We start from the raw sequence: 26,223 nt of genomic DNA on the forward strand, positions 1-26,223 counted from the left end.
CAACTTAACCCGTGAAGCATCGGAATGTTTGCCGGCAAACATGACAGCTACATTGACATTTAGGTGTGTCACGGGAATATAACCTTATATACTACATGTTTCTAAATTATTGTATTTCAAATGTTACTAAACAAATTTGAGGCTAAGATTTTACAATAAAATAAATAACAATTTCAAATGTAACATAAATGGTATCAGGCATTGATGTTTATATATCTTATTGGGCATCCCTATTCTTGAATATTGCCAAGAGTCTAATCCCAGTTGCATTCGACGAAATCATGCTTCTAATTTTTCTATTTTATTTGACGAAATAAAGTATACCCAAAGTAGAATGAAATTACAGTTCTAAATTGTGATAATGAGCACCAGCTAATAAAAAGCTTTGCTTTAAAATAAATGAAAACTATGATGCATGCAGTTACCATCTAGTGTTCGCGGGATAAATCAACCATTGGATGCTTTAGATAAGTAATGATTTACTCTTAAACTTATTCAGCGGGTACTCTGAAATATGACAATTTGTAGGTTTATTTGAAACCGAGAAGTTATTCTGTCCATAAGTAGCATGTAATATAATTTGATCTACTAAAACATCTAATAATGGCACCTATTTGAATAAATTCCATATATACTTTACGTTTTTTAAAATTACTTCTTGTTTAATTCAGCCGGCATAACCTAACTTCTAATGTTAAATGTAAAATGCACTACTGAAATATTTTAATATAAAGTTATGGTTCAATCCCTGAACGTCGTTTATACTTACGAACATAATGTTTTAAAAATAAAAGGCAGTATACTCTATGGACATAAATACTAAGGCAGAAATTAAAAAAAATAATAATCTAAACGATTATTTTAATAATAATAATTGATCTATTAACAATAATTTATTACAAATAATAAACTCACACTCATATCGACAACTCATTAACACCCGGTGCGACCGTCTTGTACAACTAAATTATTATAATTATGTCATATATTTACATTAGTTTATCAAACTAGCTCTCGGCACTTATTGCAATTTATTATGTTTCCCTCATTATCTGAGTGATACCACGAGCTAATAATCATAACATTGGCATTTTACTTCATAACATTAAATGAAGGTTTTTATTTCGAGTCAATTTGTGGCAACACCGAACCTACACGTTTCGTTTCACGTATCAGTATTAACAATTATGAATTTCTCAATTGTATTGTACAAATCAAGTTCGCTTTAAGTACTAACTGAGAAATATGGCCACGTCCAACGTTCCGACGTACAAAGTCGTAACTGCTCTGACGACTCAGTACTCCCACATTCCTTAACATTAACTTTGGAGGGTATCCTTTTCTCTACTGCATCCGAAGAACGCCTACGTTTCGTATATTTGTCGTGTGGACGTAAGGTATCTTGAGATCAAGATGTGAGCTTCACGAACTTATAAATGGAATGTTGTGTTTCCATCATTGTAGCAGGAAAGGTTTCGCGGGCCCTGTAACAAATAGTTATACAATTATACATTTGAGAAATCAAAAAATCACGGTATTATTGGTTTCTTTCCATAGTTAGTTATGTATTTGTTGATAACTTGATACTGTATATTTAATAATAAAAAATAATATGCATTCATAAATATATTCTTAAGACCACGAAATTATTACTCTTTTTTGTTGACTATGAGTTCCAACCGTAAAGAAACATATATCCAACATTTTTATGTTGGATATATTTTTATTAAGATATATTTTTTGGGTAAGGACAAAAAAATACGTCTAAAACAGCAAAAGCGTACAATACTACTGAATGTTTGATTAACAATTCGAGTCATACAGTGTAAGGGCGTTATTACAGGTGCAATTTGCATTAGAAATGTGAAATAACCCCGTCAATATTTAACTACAGAAGAAAACGTATGACATGTCGCTGCGACAGTAAACATTATGGTAAATCGATATTTATTATTGATTCAGAATTAGAACGTAGCGTTTATATGGAATCTAGAAATATACAAATTTTGATCGTTAAACAGTATTTGGAAGTATTTTAAGTGTGGTAAAATAATATGTAATCATCAATAATATTATAAACATTGACTAAAAATCAGTGTTTTTTTTTTTAAATAATTTTAACTAAGAAAGAAATGAGAATAGGAAGCCTTAATAAAAATATATTTTGAATAAGTGGAAAACAAGCGATATAAACACTATAATACTAATATAAAATATGACGAAAACTGGTAGTCTACCTTGTGTGCATTAGATATACGTATAAAAGTTAGATAACATAGTTAAATTTAAATTGTTTTTTAATGGCGATTGATAGAGTCATAATAATAGTCGTTAAACCATTTTTGATAATAAATAAAGTACAAAAATATTATTTATCGTTATTTTCAAGGTTTCTTAGCATTGTGTTAACCGCAAAGATTTAATAGAATCCCTTCTCGCAAAATGAAAAGAGTACAAGCTCAGGGGAATTTCGATCCCTTTAAACAATCAGGCGCAGTTGATTTTATTTAATGTATTTAATAATTTATTATACTACTTTATTAGGAGAGTTTGCAAAGGTAAACGAGCAGGAATCTTATAATGAAGTATGTATCCTTCGCCTTCGAAAAAATTCCTTCAAACATAAGCGTGTCATCATATCTATATAACTCTTGAATAACGTACAGTCACCTCCGGATAAAAAAATACGCTGTGAGGCAGACGTCCCATATTTATTACTTTATAATTCTTATATTTGATCTGTGTTCGTGTATACATTTATTGAAGAATTGAGGCTGACTGTACCTGGTTATGACGTATCGTTAATACCTGGGGGCGGCGGCGGCGTTGTCGTGGTTGATGGTGTGGTGGTGGACGCTGTCGTGCTGCTGGTAGTGGGCGGCGTGGCGACCGTCGGTGCCGCCGTGCTTGTGGGCTTCTGAACAACAATATTACTATGTTACTACGGAGTATGGGGTCATAGTGTTTTACGGAATTGGGGAGTAGACGTGCTAGAACGTTATCTGAAGATACATAGATGATTATTTAACCATGAGATCCCAAGTCCTATTTCGGAAACAGAGATTAACGAGCCTCATATAATGAGAGTTTCCAGACTTTTTGATATCAAGGTAGTGCAATGTTTTAATGGCCAAATTGACACTTCATACAAATTTTAGTCTGTAAGCGCCTTTTTCTAGAATAAACTGGATCACAAATAATGTCATCCTATGGACCATTCACCCTAACGCTATGCGATATCACAATCCAAATAAGTATTTGGCCTCGTTATATCTCGATCTCGATTCTAGTAGAAAAGAAAAAATACAATTTCACATTACACATAAACAACATGAAAGTAATAATGTAAAATGACCTCGCCCTCGACTTGAATAATTTATAAAATGGGTTCAAGGTTACTTTGTTTCAATATATCGTTCTCTTATGTAGAGAATAATTAAATATATTTAATTGTAGTTATTAACTGCTACGTATTCCACGGCCAGGCGGTGAAAATAAATAGTTATAATTTTTGTAATTTTGTTTCGAAGTTATGTACTTTTTAGCAAAACAGTCGTATAATTACTTAAAATAAATAAAATAAGTATTATCTGTGGCTTCGTAAAATGAATGAGGAAATCGGAAAATACCATATAAGTGTATCTTTCTAAACATGGCCTTAACCAAGTAAGTTGTTAATTGTGAATTACCGTAATTATTTGTTTTGCAATATTTATACAGTTAGATATAAACAACCTATTACCTACTAAACTAGAGGTATAGAGTGGGGACTGTCCACCATCTTGGAAGATCTGGACTATGCCGATGATCTATGCCTGCTGAGTCACACACGCGCCGACATGCAAGCTAAACTAGACGACCTACGGCGAGAGGCAATAGTGATGGGACTAAACATTAACACCAGGAAGACCCAAGAAATGAGATGCGGAGTAACAAGCTCTTTGCCGTTGCTCATTGGCACAGAGGCTGTGGAAAAGGTCCACAAATTTACCTACCTCGGAAGCGTAGTGTCGGAGACTGGAGGAACCGAAGAAGACATCGCTTCGAGAATTGCCAAGTCAAGAGCAATCTACGCACAGCTCCGTCCTGTGTGGCAGTCGCGAAAACTGACCAAGAGAGTTAAACTCAAAATATTCCGGTCCAATGTCAAAACCGTGCTGCTGTACGGATGCGAGACGTGGAAGGTGACAAGGACATCTCGCACCGACTCCAGGTCTTCGTCAATCGGTGTCTTCGCCGTGTCCTCGATGTTTACTGGCCTGAGAAAATTTCCAACGTAGATCTGTGGAAACGCTGCGGTGAGACTGCGATTGACCAACAAATTAAACGCCGCAAGTGGAAATGGATCGGCCACACGCTCCGAAGGGACCCTGAGCATATACCGAGGCAAGCCCTAGACTGGAATCCCCAAGGAAAGCGGAAACGTGGCCGCCCTAAGCAGACCTGGCGGCGGACCGTCATCGCAGAGGCAAAGAACATCGGGAAGACCTGGAGCGAAATAAAACGCGAAGCTCAAGACCGAGTGGGATGGCGGCGCACTGTGGATGCCCTCTGCCCCATCTAGGGGACATAGGAATATAATGATGACCTACTAAACTAAGCGATCTGTCGGTAGTCCGTATAGACCGCGGCCTAAGACCGACAAGGGACCAGGGCGCGGCACAGTTGCAATTGGGCACTTTTTGGTTCCAGCAAAATAGAGACCCGGATTTAGACATGAGAGACGGCAGAAACTGATTCCGTCCCTGACTAAGCTATTAGATTTTGCACTCAAGTTAATCGGTGAAAAGTTATTTTTAAAATAAAACGTAATCTAGATTACTAAAACACGTCTATGTATCAGTGATATTCCAGTCAAAATCAATTCAGCCATTACGGAGGTAGACCAAGGGCAGCTTATAGACAGAAAACATTAAAACCTGTGTTTAACTACTTAATGCTTGACATGTTAGCCGGCTAACATGGCAGTTACATGTCATTACGCGTGTCACGGGAATATAACCTTATTATTTATTACATAATAAGGTTATTTTTCCGTGACACGCGTAATGTTATGTAGCTGTCATGTTAGCCGGCTAACATTCCAATCATTCCGATGGCAAATGGATTAAATTCTTTTTCACCAACGGTTAATGTTTTAGGAATTAAGAACAGTCGCTGTTTCAAAATCACAGATAAGCCGCATCATTATATACGCAGTATCATCAGCGAATTGAAAACACATATTTTCCGCAACGTGCAGCTTTTCAATGTACTCCGTGCTAACAATTCCACACACTTCCTCAATGAAGAACATGTTCTTCGATCTACATACCGGATATGACGTATCGAAGCCTCATTATCAGTGATCGGCATTGAAATAAACAGGGATAATTTTGTTAACCTTACATCGATCGTGATTCGATATTTCCTGTCAAGTGATATTTTGCATTCACATGTTATTGGAACCTTCGTTCTACTGATATCCTGTATCCTCGCCTGCGACTCTAGGAGTTTCCCTAGCAACGAATTTTTTTGTAGTACATTAAATGTTTATCGGTTTACTTAAATGACATGTTGGGCAAGTTGCCTGATGTTAGGCTCCCAGTAAACAATAACAACACCAGAATTTGAATAAATGCGTGCCATAGCATTGAAGTTGTTATATTGACATGTTATAAATTAAGTATAATAAACAGTAATTAAACTGGTTACCATGTCCTGTTTGCTACACATTAGGACCCTGTTCAGATGTCAATCGTTAGACGTGCGTCAACAGCATGTATTTTGAATGAGGTGTTCACGTGCTGACGTGCGACTTCGATGTACAAAATACGTATATTGTTAACGCACGTCTAACGATTAACATTTGAACAGGGTCTTATTGATCAAGAAAAACTATGGTAATGCTATAATTCATAAACTGTAGCATTACCAAGAACCTCATAAGGTTCTTTATTCTAAAACATACGTGATTTCCTAAATACCGGAATATGTGTATTCGACTTTACCACACTAAATATATTATTTACACCGCTAGACTCAGCACTGATAATACTTTTTGTTAAGGGGAATTTTTGCCAACACGTAGAGTGCTGTGAGTGCAATTTCCATCGTATATCGCGTCACAGTGAGTTCATTTTCGTAAATTTTTAGCACTAGACTTATTGCCAAGTTAGTATGACAAAAAAATTGTCAGACGTCCGTGTTATTGTTAGAAATGTCGCTAGACTGTATTCCTGCATACCTCTGCGCACAAAATCGTGTGCACGATATCATGCTAGCATACTTCCGAACCTCGTCGATTGACATTTTTGGATTCATCTTACTTAACAGAGAAGTCACTTTCCGAGCCAACAATAAAAAAAAAAATATTCTACTCACACTGATTTCTTCTATCCTCGTTTGCAAGGCAACTAGTTTGGCTTCTAGCGTGTTATTCAGTGCTGTTATATCGTTTTTGATCTGCTCATCTCTCTTCACGTTCTCCGTCACGTTGGCTATAGTCTCATTCGTTCTTGCGTCTATTTGGTGGAGGAGATTCCGTACTTCCTCCACTCCTGATACCGCCGTGAGGGCTTGCTTCTTCGCAGAGTTCAGTGATCCGTCGTATCCGTTCATCTGTGATCAGAAATTATTGTGACGTCATTACCCATATTATTTGTTTTGTAAGGAACTAATTGTAAAATAAAATTATAATTTACTAATATTATAAATGTAAAATATGTTTTCGAAGAGGATTTTAAATTTAGTATTCAGATGAACAAAGGCATTTCTAGCATAGAAAAAAATTATGACGCGGCAATATTTGCGAATTAAGGAGTATCTGATGAAACGCGAATTATTCAGTTTGTTTTCATACGTCTTTAGTCGGAAACAGAAAGTCCTTAATAATATTTAACATTAACATTAACATACAGCTCGTATCGATACCTTCTGAACGGAAGTATTGACAATTTGTGATAATCATTTCATTTTCATTTAAGCATTTCAAATTGATTTCAAACTAATAGTAACGATAAATTGATGGTCTACGCGACTATATTATCATTTAAACTGTCCGATGACTACGCTAAGCCGGATCGAAGTAAATAGCGTGAGAACGCAACGCCGGAAGCAGACGCTAAAATTAGTGCGATGGAAAAAAATGACTTGCAATTAATTTCACGACTGCCCCGCGGCTCGAGTTTTAATCCACTTGAGATCGATGTGCGGTACGATCAACGTATAACTTATCGCTAGACCGAGCGCTTATTCGAACTGTTTTTAATGAATTTCAATTACATGTACATATGTGTGATATAACATTGAAGTAATGTTATCTGGTGCACTACGCTCTCTTATGACACAGTTTCCCACCTTATCTTTAAATTACACAATTATCACACGGGTTATTTTTAAAGTTCCTTCTTGTACTGCATTTATAAATTAAACTTTTTCATCTGTAATACTCAATTTTCACTCATCATTTAACATTTACATTTACATCTGCATAGTCTATATTTAATTGGGTCTCACTGGCATAGCGACTGCGTTCCCTAGTTTTTTTAAATTAAAGTTCATTCCACTAACCTGTGACCCGAAATCGGCAACAGCCCTCTGCAGTTCAGCCAGCCGGCGCGGCGTGTCGGCCAAGTTCGGTGTGGCGACCAGCTTGTCCGACACGGCCGTCAGGTCGCCGGCCACTTGCTTCACGCGCAGCACCAACTCCTGGTGCTCGTGTTCTAGTTTAGCAAGCCTCGTGTTCAGATCGCTTGTGTTGGCTTGCAGTTCTTTCGCAGTAGTGTGGCATATTTGTAATGCGTCACCGACGCTTTCGCTGCTCGTTGATACTGGAAACAAAGGGCGAGGTTTGAAATACGGATCAAATTCAAAATCATTCTCGCTAAATTTTCCACATATTTTTTTAAGACAGTCTGCACATCGCTATTACTACATTATTTAAAAGAAAAAAAAAATGCTATAATCAGTAGTAGGTACATGTAAGTATTTCTTAATTTATATACAGGAAAGTAGTGCAGCAAACTTTAGACCCTTTGGGAACTTGAAGTTATATTAATTCCAAAGTTCAATCGAGAAAGATTGCAAAAATATGCCGGTATTAAATAATTCTATTATATAATTCTTTAAACCCAGACTTATACACATTATACACATTGATATCCACGCTATCGTTAACTAATCTATTAAAACTCATATCAATATTTTCAAGAAATTGAAGGGGGGAAGTGTAATTGTTTCAAGTTACATCGAAGTATTTAATATAATCTTGTTTTCTACACTGTTATCAAAAGGAAGTTTACTCTACGAGGCAAGTCAATAAAACCCTTAATAAGGGATTGTCCCGTATAATCTGCAGTTAAAAATTAGATTTTACTGAATGAACTTCGCTGATGTTCCATTTAGATATGGATAACGGAGACGATTAAGCTTTGAGTTGGAACGAGATAAAAAAATGCTGCAATACGGAAAATTCTAGAAACTGAAATTTGGGGCACGGCTGGCTTACATTGGTAACCTACATTTCGCTCGCTCCTAGGTTCCTTTTTTCACCAGAAGTGGTTAGCGCTATTAGGGACGTGCAGTAAAAGGTGTACGCGTTTTACAAACAACTACTTTTTGTTATGTATGTATAAAATGATCTGTTAGTTTGAAGGTTATTCCAATACGGATAATACCGTTAAAGGATGTATAATCGCATTGCCAAGGTTCTGTAAGGAAAAGTAATAAAAAATTATAACTAACTGTGTACCTTAATCACTATCGATATCTAAGATATGTATTGTGTACAAACTATGAGTAACTGTATGACGAAAAATTATCAAAGACGTAAACGTACAGATTTAATTATTGTAACTTGTCTCGCTCTTACTTGGGTTAAAACTATAAAAGTGACTGAAACAAAATTGGTTGAAATTTTGCAATTGCGCCCGCCACATACATATACTTCAAGCTATAGAAATATCGTCGACCTAAAGTGTTGTAGGTGTAAGTATAGAGACGATGTTTTCGGAAGCTGTAATTAACCAATGCTCTGTTTCTAAACCCAATGTGTGATAATACTCTGCCAGTATTGTATATTTCTATAACTTATTTACATTTAAAGCCGAATATTTACAATAGAAATTTTGTGACTGAGACGCAAATATTATGCCATTTGAATAGCTATATTTAAGGGCCCATTACAGCAAGCCTAGGACAAATAAAAGCCGTTTAAAACCGACGCCCACTTATGCAGCATTCGCTAAAACACGCCCTAAGTGTGGTTCAAGTTTTGGCTATGCTCCAAAACAGCTGAAAGCATTTGACCCAGAATATGACATCCGAGTGAAGATGTACTAAGACTTAGAGTTTAATCGTATGAATGAACTTACGAATACTATATTAATGAATGTACCAAATTTATGATAGAAAAAGTTACGTATCAACAATAGTAACTTGTTTCCAAATAATATTTTCGTTATGATACGCCGATGGTATCGAATTAAAAAAAAAACTGATTAAAAAACGGGAAGATATTTGTTTACGTGTAATTATTGTTGATTCTATACGAATACTATTCTTAGATATTATAAAACAAATTCTCTCGCGTCCGTCTGTCTGAACGCGATAAACTCAAATGTACCGGATTTCAATAAAAATTGTTATGTAAATAGTTTGAGACCCAGGGATAGACATAAGACTACTTTTATCCCGGAAAAACTTTTTAACGCGGGTGAAGCCGCATGCTAAAACTAGTACAATATAAATACGCAATTATTCACAGCGCTTAGGATTCGGATGTAAGAAATTTCAATATCTATACGATCTCATCAAACAGATAATTTATGCGTAAACGTTAGAAGGACTTACACTAACCTTTCGTTCTGGGGTTTACCCGACATTAGTCAATGCCATCGAAAAAGTTATTATTGCAATATACCTATATTCTAGCGAACGATTTATTATTCAACTGATTCTTAAAATAGTCACATAAATCAAACTATGGTGCAGAACAATGTATTATCGCATATAAAACAGTTTTTCATTATGTGCCATAGATAAATACCCTTTATTGTTTAACGTTTTAAGAAACAGAACTATTAATTATGTTACAAAAGGCGCTCTTATCGCTCTCTCTATCATCTACCAGAATTGATTTGTCTATAATTTCTAAAGCAATTCAGTTTTCCTTATACACCATTTATGACATGCACAAAAGAAATCACAAACAATTCGAAACCCAACTGAAAAATACCACTCCTTTAAACTCTATAATTAATTTATATATATGTATATGTTTAACGTTGTTCGCGGTTATTCCTGTATGTAAAGCCTTTCCCGCCACAAAAGTCCCTAAAACATTAGCGCTAGCTATTTAAAAAAATCACGTTTTAAAAAGGCCATTAATTTCCATGGGCGCTAATTACCGTGATAGAATGTAGCCTATGTGTTAATCCAGGACATGGTCTACCCGTGTGCCAAATTGTATCCAAATCCGTTTAGCTGTTTCTGCGTTTACTTCTAACAAATATACACACACCTAAACATTTTCACAAATTTTAGCATTTATGTTAGTAAGAAATATGATAACGAAAGGAGTTCTAAACTCCAAAAAGGTTTTATCAGATGTATGATGTTATGAACCGAATGATAGTATCAAGAGTGTGATCGCAGATAACATGTTCTGACCATTTCAAGTGCAGGGACGCGTCAAAAAACATAATTGAGTACTAAAGTAATAATTCAATTTGTGCAATTGTGGACCCACATAAACATATTTGTTGACAACAGGATTGGACCGATTCGACTGAGATAGTATCATTGTTTTACAGAAAATCGACGCCAAGATACATTCCGAGAATGATTTTGCGTTTCGTAAGCTTAGTGAAGCCCAAATAACCAGCTGCCTTTAATTTCTATTCGTTTCCTTTAATCCACGTATCCACTTTTTTTTTGTAATTGTGAGTGGTGATAATCTGCGACTGTCTCTGCGGCGTAGTTGTATTACGGTTGCGGTATGACCATAGTTCTGAGGTTCTATGTTTAAATGCCGGGTAGTGATATTGGATTTTCTGCTCTGAAATCAACACGGAGTCCCGAATTTGCGCCAGATACATAAACTCACCCAGTACCACATGTTTCGGTCATACATGGCGAAAAGAGGATGCCCTAGTTGCACGTATGCCTACCCCTTCTTGGTCCAAGATGTTATGTGTGTGATTTGTTTGATTACCGAGATCACGTAACATCAGTGACCTACTTGTTGTTACTGTCTATGCAAAAAACAATTAATAGGTACACTTTTAGATGTTTATTTCCACATACAACTATAGTATATAGTTGATATAGTACCAACCATCACTGTTTTATATCTTTTTGTACATATTTTAGAAAAGTTAGCCTATTATTTTGCGTTCATCTGATTTACTGCTTGACGCCATTTGGGAAATCCAATTCAGTGGATACCAGTTACAATTTACCCATTAGGTATCAAGATTCAAGACTTAATGACATCATAACACTGCAAATCCAGGCTAATTCAATCACTTAAGTTCATAGTATTAAACCAATTAACCCGTGTTATGATTCATATTAACTTTATACTGAAGATTCGTAAATAATTGATACTTTATGTTTGAAGAAAAGTAAACGGATAATATAAAGCAAAAATATGCAATAACAATACATAAAGTATACATAATAAGTGTCTTGACGATCGCAATCTTAAAATGCCAAAATAATAAGCTACACAATATACATGGACTGCACGTATTATAAATCAAAGGCGTGGTTGACTCATGAGTAAGATCATTAAAACATTTAAGGACGTTTGGGTAATAGAAGCTGATATTGAACTGTCTGAATTATGTATGTAAGGCTCTAGAAGTTAAACTAGAAATATTAAATACATTCAACTGATAATTGCCGAGGACTTCAAATTATCGAAAATAAACGTAATAAGGAGAAAAGAGGCATAAAATGCAGACACCAATAATAGATATAATATATTAGTTCTTATATTATTGCTTTCTAAATCATTAATAAGAATAATAACACCTGACCTACGTGCATTAATATACGTTTATCTTATAGGTAGGTGGTATATGTAGGGACTTTTTGTATCTGCTGGACCTACACCCAGTCTTTTGTTTTAAAGTCTGCTCATCGCCAGTTACGTCTCGGAGGCAAAAGTCGGACGCTTTTAAAAATGTATATATATAAATTATAAATCAAGGTTAACTACAACACTAAGATATGTAACCCAAACGCGATAAAACAATATTGGTACCGCAAACAACAAAAGACCTTGAATTTTATAATTTTACAACACATCGGGGCCTAATTTCAAATTTGTTTTGCAGCGATTAAATGCCTCATGTTAATCACAAGCCATTTCTAACCAAGGCGACCTAGTAAGTATACTGTGTGTAGGTGGACAAAACTCATTGTTAGGCCATGAACGCTGCAGCGAATTGTAGAAAGGTTACGCACAAGGAGATAAATCCGACCCAAACCCACGCGTTTCTCATGCTGATATTACAAATTCAAGTTGCCCGCATTTGGGTCAACTGAAGAAGCTTCGCATAAAAATCAATAACTCGAACCTCTGTCCATCTCAATACGTAGTGAGACTATCTGCCGTCGCACGTCCACGAACAGCCACAGTACTGTCGCGGCGGACACCACGCACACACACAGCGCCAGGCCGGCAGCGAGCCGCACGAACGGTCTGGAGCGACGTCGTCTAGTAGCTCTCCTGCCCCAGGGTTCCCCCTCATCGCTCGACGCGGACAGCAGCCTGCCGCCGCGAGAGCCGCCGCCGCCGACCAAAGCGTCCAATTCCCTTCGTTTCCTCATCTTTTTCCCGACCCTCAGCGGGACGGCTGCGTGTACTGCGCTCTCCATAATTCACTGAAACGCTACCGCAGACTCATCCGCACAGAACTTATCACAACCACTTTCACTATTTGGTTTAACACAACGACGTGCGCACTGTACGGTGTCAGTATATCGAATGAACTTTGTGTATAACACTTGATATAAAACTACTGTTTGCACTAACGACGTCTTCTGCGCGCTATAAAGAGCAGGTTAAAGATATCGACGTTATCGACGACGTACGAAACGGACCAGTCTGTGTGTCTTTGAATTCAATGCAAATAATTTTAATTGTAGCAACGTGTTATCAAGTGTGATGTCAATATTTTCACGATAAATTCATATCTGTAGTCTAAAGATGATTCACAGATTAAACTATTAAACACGTCGTTGCCCTTAAGGTAGAGCCGCGTTATTCGAATGTGAATAAACATCGTTCATATGAGTTGCATACGTATACCTACAACTTGTGTCAATATTAATAATTCATTCAGTATTTCAAGTACACAAGTTCAGTAATATTTAGTGGCAAGCTCACGAACGTTGTGGCACGTGACTGTGACTGGCGGTTTAGGCCCAGTCTACCTCATTATTAACAATGGTTAAATTATTGTACCTAAGCACGCATACTTGTAAACACGGCCGAGTGTCTAAAGCGTACGACATTTATTTAATGTAAGGTCATTACACGTTGACATTGAAGTATTGGTCTTGCTTAAGTATCGAGCAACCTTGAACTTGCAATACAATCATTTTTACTACGCAATTCACCGGAATAGTCTCAATCTAGGCAAGTCCGATTATACGATCTGGAACTTCTGGTAGAAGATAACTAGATGAATACAATTTGCACATCATTTCGTTCGTTCGAGCGTAATTAAATCTCTTACTGTATATGCGGAGTGAAGGGAAGGTCGTCGATCTTATACACTTTTATAAAACAGACTGTACATTTGTATAATTATTTTGTATTAATTACTCACATCAAAACGGGTTTTTAAACTGTTAATTATGATAAAGGCGTTAATAACATTGTTACATGAACATGTATTCAGTTTAATTCCCCAAGTAGAACTATAATTACATTAAATTGTAAATCTTTACCGATTTATTAATATCAATGTATACATTAATGTGATAATTTTTATTATTGTTTTTTATAATTGGTTTGATTGCCCCGGTGGCGTAGTATTACGGTACCACTTTAGTGTTGCGCAGTTGCGAAGAGTCTAAATAACTCGATTCTTGCCGGCTTTCCTTTCGTAATTTATGTAAAATTCAATTATCATTAGAACAATTTACAGCCGCATTTATGCTTATCACCTATGTTATGTTGTGTAGGTTCCATTTCGGAACATTTCACCCTTTGCCAGTGTTGGAGAGATCTCGGCTTCGACCACGGGATTCGGCAAAGTGATATTGGATTTTTCTGCAAGTATTCGAGTCTGTAATTTGTGCCTGATATAACGATCAATTCGCCTTCTATCACACCATAAGATAGAATGCAGTTGCACATCTGCCTACACTTAGGGGATAAAAGGCATGAGTGGTTGTGTTATTTGTGAAATATTGAAAAAAGTGCTCTAACATCTCTGACTGTAATTTTATGTTAGAATTAACTTTAGCTGCCATACATACATGATCTCTACCTATTGTTTCTTCAAACAAGTATCAAGAACACATCACTATTAATTTTTCTAGGATAAGTCAAAGATGATAATTATCGTCAACATAGACTAGGTTTTGCTCGACTCGCCAGCAGGTACATAAGTACTTGCTGATATATATAAAAAATAATTTTATCGTGGACCTGAACATCCACTTGCGAATATCACGATAATATTAGTTCCCTCAATGACTTCCATTTCAGATAAGAATGTCAGCGGAATAATTTACACGGACGCCAATCAACTAAATGGAGAGCATTAGACTGATTGCGTTCTCTGCGCTCACAAGGCTTGAGTCATGAGGAGGTTATCGAATACATCGATACGAATATTGTAATTGAAAGTATACAAACAATCGCTTGGGAAAACTCGAGGTCAATATTAGAGTATTATATTCCGACACCTATTTTATAACCTATCGATAACTACTATGATTGTGTAGAATTAGAATGGTTTTATAGTACGGCTACGATATTACGAATTCAAATCGATATCACAATTTTTTTTTACCTTCAAATGGTAAGGATTTGTTTCCAATATTAAAATAATTATCGCAAATATTTGACTAATTCAAAGAGTAACATCAGGAACTTATTACCTTCTCGAAACATCTGCTAAGTTAATATTTACTTTATAGTACGTGTATTAGCGATACCTACGGAATAACCAACATGTATAGCGATAACCATGACGAAACTGATGTCGATAAGCGATTACAAATTTGTAGTTTGATTAAAATTGTCACGGTTACGTAAATACTTATTAAACAATAAATATTATCAAAATGATATCCTATGTTTACGGGAACGTTAGACATTGAAGTAAAACTATTTTTGTTACTTTGACTTTTCGGACGACCAACACGAGACCATGAATGCTACAAAGACCTCGAAACGTTTGGATAAAATTATAATATAAAAAACCGCGTTAAAACCCAAAAAATAGTTTTATTACAATTTATTATTACGAATTATAAAATATTACAAATTTGATTTTCAAGTAAAGCGAGAAAAGCAATACTTTATTAATTACGTATGAAAAAAAGTTTTTATATCAATGCAACACAATACACATAATGATTAACAGTTGAAGGAGTTGCTGAAAAACAATATTATTTTTATTGCCACAATTAAAGATAAAATATACAATAACAACAGATTTTGCATAAAATATGCACAACAGTCTGAGCAGGCATCAAAATATGCAAATTTTGATTTGCATAAAATCCGGCCCCTGTTTATAATAATTTAGCATAGCTATAATTTACACACAACATCACGCATTTTATCCCCGAAGGGGTATGCAGAGGCGCAACCATGGCACCCACTTTTCGCCAAGTGTGTTCCGTCCCATGATGTGATAGGGGGCGAGCCTATCGCCATATCGGGCACAAATTCCAGACTCCGGGCTAATACTGAGCAGAAAACCCCAAATATCACTTTTCCCGACTCGGGATTCGAACCCAGGACCTCAGAGCGCTGCCGTACCGCGCATGCAGTACAACTACGCCACCGAGGCAGTCTATAATTTACGAATATTTTTATGCTACGGCCTTCTACATATCAATCTATATTATAATTTAGTAGTAATATTGTGTTTATTTCTTTTAGTCATAAATGTATGTTATTTTGTGTTGTTTCTTTTTAGTACCGAATCACACGAAATACGCTGGCAACAAACTACCTTAGCAGCGACATATTTTATTTTACCCTTACATTCAGGCGGTTCCTTGGAAGTATTAATTTATTAATTGGAGTACAGTGCGGCACTTGAGACACTGCATTGCGAGCTTATTAAAATTTAAACCGCCACCAACGCTAGCTCCGAGTGTAAGCACGCCTTACCTGTGGCGGAGTTCATTACAAATTTAATTATGGTTAAAGTTTAACCCAAATGCTCTTTTAATACCAAGCACGAAGGACCACTATAAATGCAAATTGCATTTCAATTTGTGCGAATTTTCCGATTGGAAAATTTTACCGAGATTGAAATTTGTACCTTGCGCTTCCACCTCGTCACTGATCCAAGTTCCCTATCATATTATTGTCTTGAAAAAGGATATTGCCTACGCAATAAGTGCTTCTACTAGTTCTACCTCTGCCTACATTTTGAAGATAAAAGCGTGAAATTACTACGAAACATGAATTCCTTTTTTTTATAGTGAATAAGGAGACGAGTCGGTCTCGTGGCAGATGATGCAGGGATTGTCGCGATTTTCATGACTCCAGTAATTTTATTGTTATTTCCATCATTCTAACTTGCAAAACAATAATGCTTGCACATTGCTGCGTGGCGGCAAAAATAGGCAACGCCTTCTCACTCAGATACACTCGGATACGAGCAATCTCCCGACTATTATTAGCTAATATGATAATTATATCATCTTTAATACATTAGTAGTAAAGACGTTTTATTATGTAATGCTGATTTCGTGACGAACACGCTATGCTCTGGATGAATATTTGTTTGCATTCAGATCAAGGTGTATAAGAAAACAATCTATTATTAAACTGAGTCATTGGAAGGTTGATGGCACTTATAGATCAGGTCTTCTTATTTTATGTACCAGCCGAACATAAATTCAATATACTTGTAATATTTGTAAGAAAAATAAATAAACAGGTTGATACTAAACATAAATAAGATACATAAGGTTCTTCAAAATAAATTTAAATAACTAAAACAAGAATAAGTAAAGTGACGTAGAATAAACACAAATGTAGTTTTGGAATAACAAAATTTTAAAGACTTTAATTCGTAAATTCTAAAATTTGGCTATATAAAAAAATCCGCTTAATTTAATATTTAAATAATCGCTATCGTCTTCAACTATCAATCATTACATTGTTGTTTCAAATAAATACGCGAAGAAATTAATGTAAATATAAAAAAATCTAAAATGCCAATGGCGATATTGTGGGAATAATACAACGGTTATACTGAATTTGTTTGTTAATAATCTAAAAACAACATGTTAATTTTTGAAAATCAAATTCACAATATGAATTATGAATGAACATAAAATTTTTCTCAGTTAAATTTTCCAAAGCTACAGAATAAAATCTTTACAAATCGTGATGAAAGGCAACTGAAAAGAAAGTTATCTCATTGTGATGTAAATCTTTCTTAAAGATTTTGCAACGAATTGAGAAAAGTGTTTCGCAATTAGCAAAAGGCTTGGGTTTTGTAAAGGATGTTAATTAAGACCATGGAATAAATTCATTGTAAATCTATTAAAATTTTGTTATAATTTAATTGTAATTGCTCGAACAGCCTAAGATGAGCCATAAGATGTATGTATGAACTACAATTTGGCTGTTGTTCTATATAAAGAATAGATGCTAATAATAATGATTAAACAAAAAAAAACATAATTGAATTACAGATTTTATAGACATTCGCAAATATGATTCTTATGTACAATAAAACTATGTTCGAGATAAAATATTTATAAGCTTATGACCGAGAGGACAAAGAGTGACGTGATATTTCATTCGTCCAAAAGCAAGAAAAACCTTAATAAAATCTGTTAATTTCGAACAACTTGAGGCGAAACCTGTACCATATAGTGTACGGAAAATGTTCGATATCGCACTCTAAAGTTTTTATTTATACTCTAGTGTATATAAACGATCAGGTGACATCATGTTTTAAGTGATAAACTAAGTACAGACAATGATGGTATCGACCTAGAGATTGGGATAGGCGGTGAATGAAAACAGCGCATGCGTGGTGATACGAACCATAGTATCAAAAACAATACGCATGAAAATATTTTGCAATAAATCTACCGTGACTGCGTATAAATAATTTTAAACGTAACTAATCAACATAAATGATTTCTAATATCAATATATTCACATCGTTAACGTATACGTAAAATTATTGTTAAATTTAAAGACACACAGACGTCGGATTATGCGATATCGTTTTCTGAAACAAGAACACAGAAACAGCACAATATTGTTTGGTCTCACAGTGATTATAGCACGAATATTTTATACAAATGTATTTAAGAAGATGCCGACCAACTTGTTTGCAACACAAGGGCCCCTGAGGACGACGTAGCAAGAACTAGTAATGACGTCACGCAGGCGCGGCGACGCATGCGTGTTGCGCACACCGCGTCCGATAGAAAGATACTGGATGTTACATTAGCAATTACAATTTTTACATGACAAGGGTTAATGAGTAAATGGATCACCTGATGGTAAACATTCACGATACCAAAGGATGACAAATGGCAATTCTAACGCCATGACATTGATAGATAGCTCATAGGATACTTCTGGTTTCAATTAATTTGGATTTGACACAACACATTCTCAATAATTAATTTATGTATTACTATTGCAATTTAGATGGTATATGGTTGGCCCTTTTAAGTTTAAAACATAGTTATGTTTTGATGTCCATGATACAGGCATAGCCTAGTGTGGCATCGTTGTCAATTCTTAAAAGTGTAATTTAAAAAATTACAAACACGACAGACACCCTTTCATCAACTTGCACATAGCGTATACATATGTCGTAATTTTTCTTATCCTACTCCACTTCCTATTAAAATTATAAATGCGAGATTTTGTAAAAATAATGATGTTTGTTAGAAATAGAAACAGCTGAACGGATTTCGATGAAATTTATCACTCGGAAAAACTATGACCTAAATTAATGCATAGACTACTTTTTTATAATAGAATAATTAAATGTGATTACTTAAACAGATGGCGCTAGTGTTGTACAAGTGGCGCTATAGCAACAGATTTGCGGACTTTTTAGCGAGGGAAGGCTATTCACGCGAAGTTAGTTGCGCGCAATACTTTGTAGGAATATAAAATATTCCATTTTCCCGTCTACAATCTGCCTCGCCAGATTCTCTGGGAATGCTGTTTGTTTCCCTGACAATGATTGTATGGCAGACCCAAGTGGTGGATACTATGCACAGGGTATCAGAGACACTCCCTCTAGCAGTCGTCCTTTTAATAACAATTAAATTAAATATAAGAATCATTGATTTTCATAGCGATATTGATAAAGATTTATATCGTATACCGTACAAATTGGGCACGAGGTTTTTTGCAAACACAAAATATCTAATTCAAATACAATATGATTTATGTGTAGTTATTTATTCGACCGTCGAATTTAATGTATTTATGACACATATTATAAATATTTTTTTGCATTGCTATAGGATATGAACATTAATTATGCCAAAACTCATATGTCTCCGTGCGCGCAATGTCTTTACATAATGGTACGAAGATAGTTACAACAAAGGATACATTGTTTTTAAAATATAAATTATTATGCTCAAGCGTAAATCACAAATTCACAACCTATAAAATTTGTAATAATTATAAAATACATAAAATTTAAACTGATTGTTTTATCACGGTAATTATGGACAAAATGTTTGAGGACACATACAAATTACACGATACGTCACGTTTATATAACAGGAACATCCTATCAACATCATTAAAAATAATGATGAACTTATGTTTTAAACTCAAGTGCATTTGATCATGAGAAAACGTTTATTGAAACATTCTTTTATACGCATCTCATCGATCGGAGCGGGCATGGAGAAAAACGTAGCCATGTTAATAACTTCTACTTTAATTACATATCTATACTAATACATGAAGCTGAAGAGTTCGTTTGTGCGTGCCAATATCAGGAACTACTAAACCGATTTTGATATTTTTTTCACTAGTACGAAGCTACATTACTGCTACTTTTTTATCCAGAGAATATATTTATCCTGAAAACATTTTCACTTGGGCGGGGCCGCAGGCAAAAAGCTGGCAGTAGATAAAGAGGTTGTATTTCTTGCATTTAAAAAAAAAATTACAATATTTCAAATATGCTTAAAATTAAATGGCTATTTCTAATAAAACGTTGTCGCAAACTCGAAAATAGAAAAACACTCCCTATATGTTTTACAAAATTATCAACTAAGTGAAATTTTAATGATATTTGAGTTAATACATGCAGTTTTGAGTGATACATTCTACATTTAAAGACCAATTTTATATCGTAAATACGGCTTTTATCTCAGAAGCGGTAGACAGAAGCGCAACTACTGCAACCACTTTTCACCATGAGTATTCCATCGCATGATGCGATAGGCGAAACTATCGCTATATCGGGCAAGAATTACAAACTCAAGCTGATACTGATCAGAAAAACCCAATATAACTTTGCCTGACGCGGCAATACAACAACGTCACCGAAGTTATCAGCATCAACTTTATATTAATTGTTTTTATCTTTCCTGCTTTTTATGGGTCCAGGAAATGACGAATTCGATAAAACATAATCCATACATCCTGTCATAAAAAAATTGCTAAAATAATAATCTGACAAATAATGTAGCTAAAAGATCTGTCTGCTAATGCTATAAAACTGGTATCAACAAAAAATAAGTAGCGCTTCATATTAGAAGAAACGAAACAATTCCTTAAGGCGATACCTCAAGGTCCATTTTCATACATTTTGTTTCGGCTTTAATCTGGGTAACTAAACAAGTATTGGCAAGTAAAGAATTTAAATTCACGTCTAGTTAGTGATTAGTTCTCGCAGTTGAAGAAAAATGTAAAATAATTAATAATCATGGATATTTCGGCCTTTAAAATTTAATATGACGAAATTTTAAAGGCAGAAATATCCATGATTATTAATTATTTTTACATTTTTCTTCAACTGCGAGAACTAATCACTAACTAGACGTGAATTTAAATTCTTTACTTGCCAATACTTGTTTAGTTACCCAGATTAAAGCCGAAACAAAATGTATGAAAATGGACCTTGAGGTATCGCCTTAAGAAGTTTCTTTTAAAGGAAACCATTTTATGTCCTGACGTATTTAGCGTAGGAGCAAGGAAATTAAAATAAATAAATATGATATATTTGTAAAAGAGTTTCGCAGCGATTAACTTCTTTTTATGCCATAAGCTCTATCTTAGGAATCTAAAATGTGCCATTTGATTTCTGACTCTCGATTTCAACAAACGATGGAATGGACAATGTTTTTATTTTCACATACATAATTTACAAATGACTTATTTTGATTGAATTATGAATATTGCCCTAAATCTTTAATCCTATCGCGAAAATAAACCAATCTCACCTTTGAGTAAAATTCCAAGTAGATAAATTGAACTATTTAATAAATCAATCTTGGGCTGTTATTTAAGAGCTTGTCCGCAGCTCAGGTCGGCGCTGTTACATCTGTCACATACTGAGGCTTAAAAAGTCTTGAAACGACGTTAGTATGGGTCTATTAAAAAACCAATATCTTAAGATGCCGACCTTAGTTTGACTACGTCTTATCTGATATCGCACTTGAGAGCGGATCCGAGTTGCAATTCTGAATACGGCTATAATATTGGGATTGTTCATTAAAAACGGCCGTGAGAGCTCTACACATTACATTTGTTAGGGGCTTTTTATCAGGTACACATGAGTGTCTATTATTTTTCTACTCTTTATATAGATAAGGATTAGTCCTATATACACGATGCATATTTTGAAACCTGTTACACGCCCGTGTATTTTAGTTGAGGCTCCATCTAAAATACGTCTACGCATTAGGTAATTAAACCATAATGAAGCGGTGATGGAATGTGTATCGACTCAGTAGCGACCAATTTGCGGCGAAAGTACTAGGAGCGAAGAGGCGAAAGTAGATAATTTGTGGGTTTGAACCCAATTTGCAGAGCGCAAATCTTGCTAACTTGCCTAATACGTCGACGGCTAGAAACTATATCATTATATGCTTCTCACTCAAAGACTATCAGAAACTACATGCAAATATTTTTCCTGGGTTTGGTGACCATCCATTAATTACGTCACACGTTAAGACGTTAAAATCTCAAGTATTAAAACACACAACGTTAACCATAAACGAAATACTTAAAAAATATTTTATCTCTAGCTATATAACGTTAATTTGATTTTGTTGGTGAGTTCTCAATTGACGTAATTTAGGGATGACCCCAACTATAAAAAGGTAACGATAGAATACATACTTCTTGCGATGTCTATTTTCATAGTGGTGACTTGATCGTAGAGCGCTGCGCATATCCACGTCAGCATCAGGAGCCACAGCAGCAAGGTACCTCTCACCGCCCAGCGGAGAGCGCATTGCACTTCTGTACCGAGGTTTGGCTCTGATGGCGTTTGTGTAGTCACTCTGTTCCTCTCCCTCCTACAAACAGATTATTGTATATGTAGTGGGGTAGTTAGAGGATTTTTTATAATATGAAATATAAAATTTGCATCTCGAAATCAATTTTGTAGTTGATATTTCCCTAATTCCCGTTATATTTTTAAGATTAACTTTAATTTATATATGTAGTGTTAGCTTTATAATTTTTGAATGTGGATACTGGATAATAACTCAAACAAATCGTTAATCATGTTCAAACTCATATCAGATAAGTTATCATAATTGAAACACATTGCTTTACATGTGAAAGCTATCAAACAAAATTATGTTGTTATTGGCAAAAAATTTTATAAAATTATATTCATATAGTATTTCGCTTTCAAAGGCCTTACAATATATGTGTAACCACATGCGGCTTTGCCCTTATGAAAAGCCATTTCACTACAAGTCGCTAAAATATTGTACAACCCTAACTCCATCTATTTAAAAAATCAAATTATAAAAGTCTATTATTTCCAATGGGAGCAAATAACCAGGATAAAAACGGGTAGGTGTTTAACCAGGATATGGTCTACCCATGAGGGACACATTCATTTTAATTCATGTTAAGAATATTAGCAAAATTAAGATAGTAAGATTTAAAGGTGATGTTTTATACACATTCGTGTATTTATTGGTATATTGTGATCATTCAATCATAATAGCTTAAAAGCACATAACATAACATACATAACATCACGCATTTTATCCCCGGAGGGGTATGCAGAGGCGCAACTAGGGCACCCACTTTTCGCCAAGTATGTTCTGTCCCATGATGTGATAGGGGGCGAGCCTATCGCCATATCGGGCACAAATTCCAGACTCCGGGCTGATATTGAGCAGAAAAACCCAAATATCACTTTGCCCGACCCGGGATTCGAACCCAGGACCTCAGAGCGCTATTGTACCGGATATGCAATACAACTACGCCACCAAGGCAGCTTAAAAGCATATAGTTATTATTAATAGTATAGATCTATACTTAATTATTCACGTCAAGGATACCATGCTGAGTGACATTTAACAATACATGAGTCAAGACAAAATAGTTATTAGGTATATGTTCATTAGTTCGCCAAATTCTGTTTGGATGAGAAAAGCACTAGCAAACTCATTATAACTCAATTCCTGTCTGAACAATTTGCAGACCACATGCATATAAGTACTTATATTATCTTATATCACTTTCCCTTTCAGAAAATTTCACCCTTCACCACTGGAGAAAAGTTTTTAAAATTCCATCAATCACCCGCTATAAATATATTTTGTGATACAACCTACATTTATGTAGTATATCAGTTGAAACTTGATAGTAACTATAATGTTTATAGTGGCGTGTCGCTCTAATTGGGAGTAATATGTTCATACAGATGTTAACAAGGTAAACAAGAACAATGAGACCTGTCCTATTAAAACACTTGATCAATTGAATCACATTATACATATAGCTATTTATTCTTACACTATTCCGCAAGAGAAACACTAAAAATAATGTTTTAACATTTTATAAATATAATATGTATAAGATTTTATGGAAAAGTTTTTTCGGGACTGAATTCCCCATTTATATTTTCCTGGAATAAAAAGTAACCTATAGTACTTGCGAGTAATGTAGCTTTTTATTAGTGAAAAAATATTAAAAGTCAGTTTAGAAGTACCTAAGATTAGTGAATTCAAACAAACAAAATCTTCAGCTTTATATATTGGTATAGATTATAATTATTCCCTTATCACATAATAACACAATTAATTTGTTCTGGAATATAAAATGATGTATTGTAATTATATTTATTATCAAAATTCACAATAATATAGTATTTTATATATCTATTGTTTGTTGTTTTGGTTCTCAATGAGTTATTAAATACTGTGTATAATATTATCGGAAATTTGTAAAGGTTTAAAAGTATAGTAAAGTAATATAATCAGAACAAAATATTTAAAATACGTTTATGGCACTTACCTGGTAATCTTCTTTTTCCTACTTGGTATGATTTCTAATTGTAAATCTTCGGAATCGTCATCGCTCGTCAAGTCAAGCAGTCGAAATTTTTCCTTGTTAACTTTTGGCGGAGACATTTTTTATATTCATGCGTTACTAACATGCTACACCACACAGTTTCTTTACAGTTCACACGTATTCAGTCATGAAACTACGCTGGAAGTATGAATTATCTCACTGTGTTACAATTTTGGGAAAGCAATTCCCATATTGTAAGGTTATGAGTCCCTTATTCAGTGTACGAATTTAACATTATATATAATACTCTAAAGAATGTTCTTGAAATAACAAATTTACACCGAGTTTAAATTGAAACCGATAATGAGATAAATGCAAATAAATTTAATTTTTATCAACAGAACTTTTGTCATTTGTCAACTTCGTTTAAAATGTCAAATAATCGGATTATAATTTAACTAAGAATCGAATACTAGATAATTGCTATAAATATATAGAAAATAAATCTTTTAAGCCAAAATGATAACTTATAAATGAAGTTACAATTTATTTTCATTGTAACAAATATAAATAAATTCATATAAGGCTGTCATAATGTATCTTGACGATATTTTTAATTCGTACTATGACTTGCTATAGTATAGATGCTAACATTTGATATGATTTCATGTTCGAAGTAAATGTCGAAACTGCAAAACCATTTTAGATTAATTATTTTGGTATACAATCATATTATATTTTGACTCCTGGAATAATATTAAATTGCTATTTTTTATCTCTAAAGAAGTACACAGTGGGATTTTTACCGTGAAAAGAGTTCTACATGAATGAAGGCGCGAACAAAATCTAAATAAGGTTTAATATATTTCAATATAAGGATTTGTTTGCGACTTATATTAAATAATATAATAATAATAATGTTGTTTAATCGTAATAAGTTGATACAATTCGAGAATTATACGAATAATTCGAGTTATTCCGTAAACTCGCAGCCACGGTTGCATTCGCATTATTAGCACTTGGGGCATTCCACGTGAAGCGGGCACGAAAAAAAACTCGATGTCTCAGATTTTCGTAATATTTGATTATGTTATACCTGTATATGTCCTCGATCCAGATACAAAATATTATTAAAGTATAAAGCCTGGTAAGCGAGTTAAAGGACTTTGAAGTTTTGACTGGCCGGCTGGTATACGCCACTTCGAATCTAATTATCAAGTTTTTAAATGTTACAATAAAATAAATAAAGCAATGAAATAAATACTTCATATAATATAAATTCAGTAATATAAATATATTTTTTTATATTATAATCAGATGTAATTGAATCGTTAGAGCGATGCAAAATATGATAAAATACTCTAATCGAAAGTATTTAGTTTAATTGAAAGTTTTTACTCCTTCGCTTTTTCTGGCGACCGCCGCGCTTCGGCACTGTAATCGGTCTAGCTCCTAAACTACTTCTCAGCCCATTATGAAACTTCGCAGGGATTATCTATACAATAGTAGCTATTTTAAGAAAAAAAATAAAAAAAAATATA

The 26,223-nt window shown here is 34.5% G+C and overlaps 1 protein-coding gene across 3 annotated transcripts; it reads right to left on the bottom strand.

Moving 5' to 3' along the window:
- Positions 1 to 844: 844 nt before the first annotated feature.
- Positions 845 to 25,122, bottom strand: LOC115443234. Of its 3 annotated transcripts, XM_030168556.2 has the most exons (6): positions 24,686 to 25,122; positions 22,544 to 22,722; positions 7,552 to 7,811; positions 6,364 to 6,600; positions 2,809 to 2,917; positions 845 to 1,484 (listed from the first exon to the last, which is right to left on the bottom strand). In XM_030168556.2, the coding sequence occupies exons 1-6, from the start codon at positions 24,799 to 24,801 to the stop codon at positions 1,456 to 1,458; spliced, it is 930 nt and encodes a 309-aa protein (XP_030024416.1). In that variant the 5' UTR covers positions 24,802 to 25,122; the 3' UTR covers positions 845 to 1,455. The 3 variants fall into 3 exon arrangements, with proteins under 3 accessions (XP_030024416.1, XP_030024417.1, XP_030024414.1); XM_030168557.2 differs by lacking the exons at positions 22,544 to 22,722; positions 24,686 to 25,122 and adding an exon at positions 12,567 to 13,174 and having other exon boundaries at positions 2,785 to 2,917; XM_030168554.2 differs by lacking the exons at positions 22,544 to 22,722; positions 24,686 to 25,122 and adding an exon at positions 12,567 to 13,163.
- Between the last annotated feature and the right edge of the window lie 1,101 nt (positions 25,123 to 26,223).

Source organism: Manduca sexta, chromosome 16 (assembly GCF_014839805.1).
Source record: "Manduca sexta isolate Smith_Timp_Sample1 chromosome 16, JHU_Msex_v1.0, whole genome shotgun sequence".
Classification (NCBI taxonomy): domain Eukaryota; kingdom Metazoa; phylum Arthropoda; class Insecta; order Lepidoptera; family Sphingidae; genus Manduca; species Manduca sexta.

Coding starts and splice junctions, on each gene's coding strand:
- LOC115443234 (XM_030168554.2), bottom strand. CDS start 12,867: ATGGAGAGCGCAGTACACGCAGCCGTCCCGCTGAGGGTCGGGAAAAAG. Junction 6,601..7,551: donor TTGCCGATTTCGGGTCACAG/GTTAGTGGAATG, acceptor TTCTGATCACAG/ATGAACGGATACGACGGATC. Junction 1,485..2,808: donor AACGCCGCCGCCGCCCCCAG/GTATTAACGATA, acceptor TATTTGTTACAG/GGCCCGCGAAACCTTTCCTG.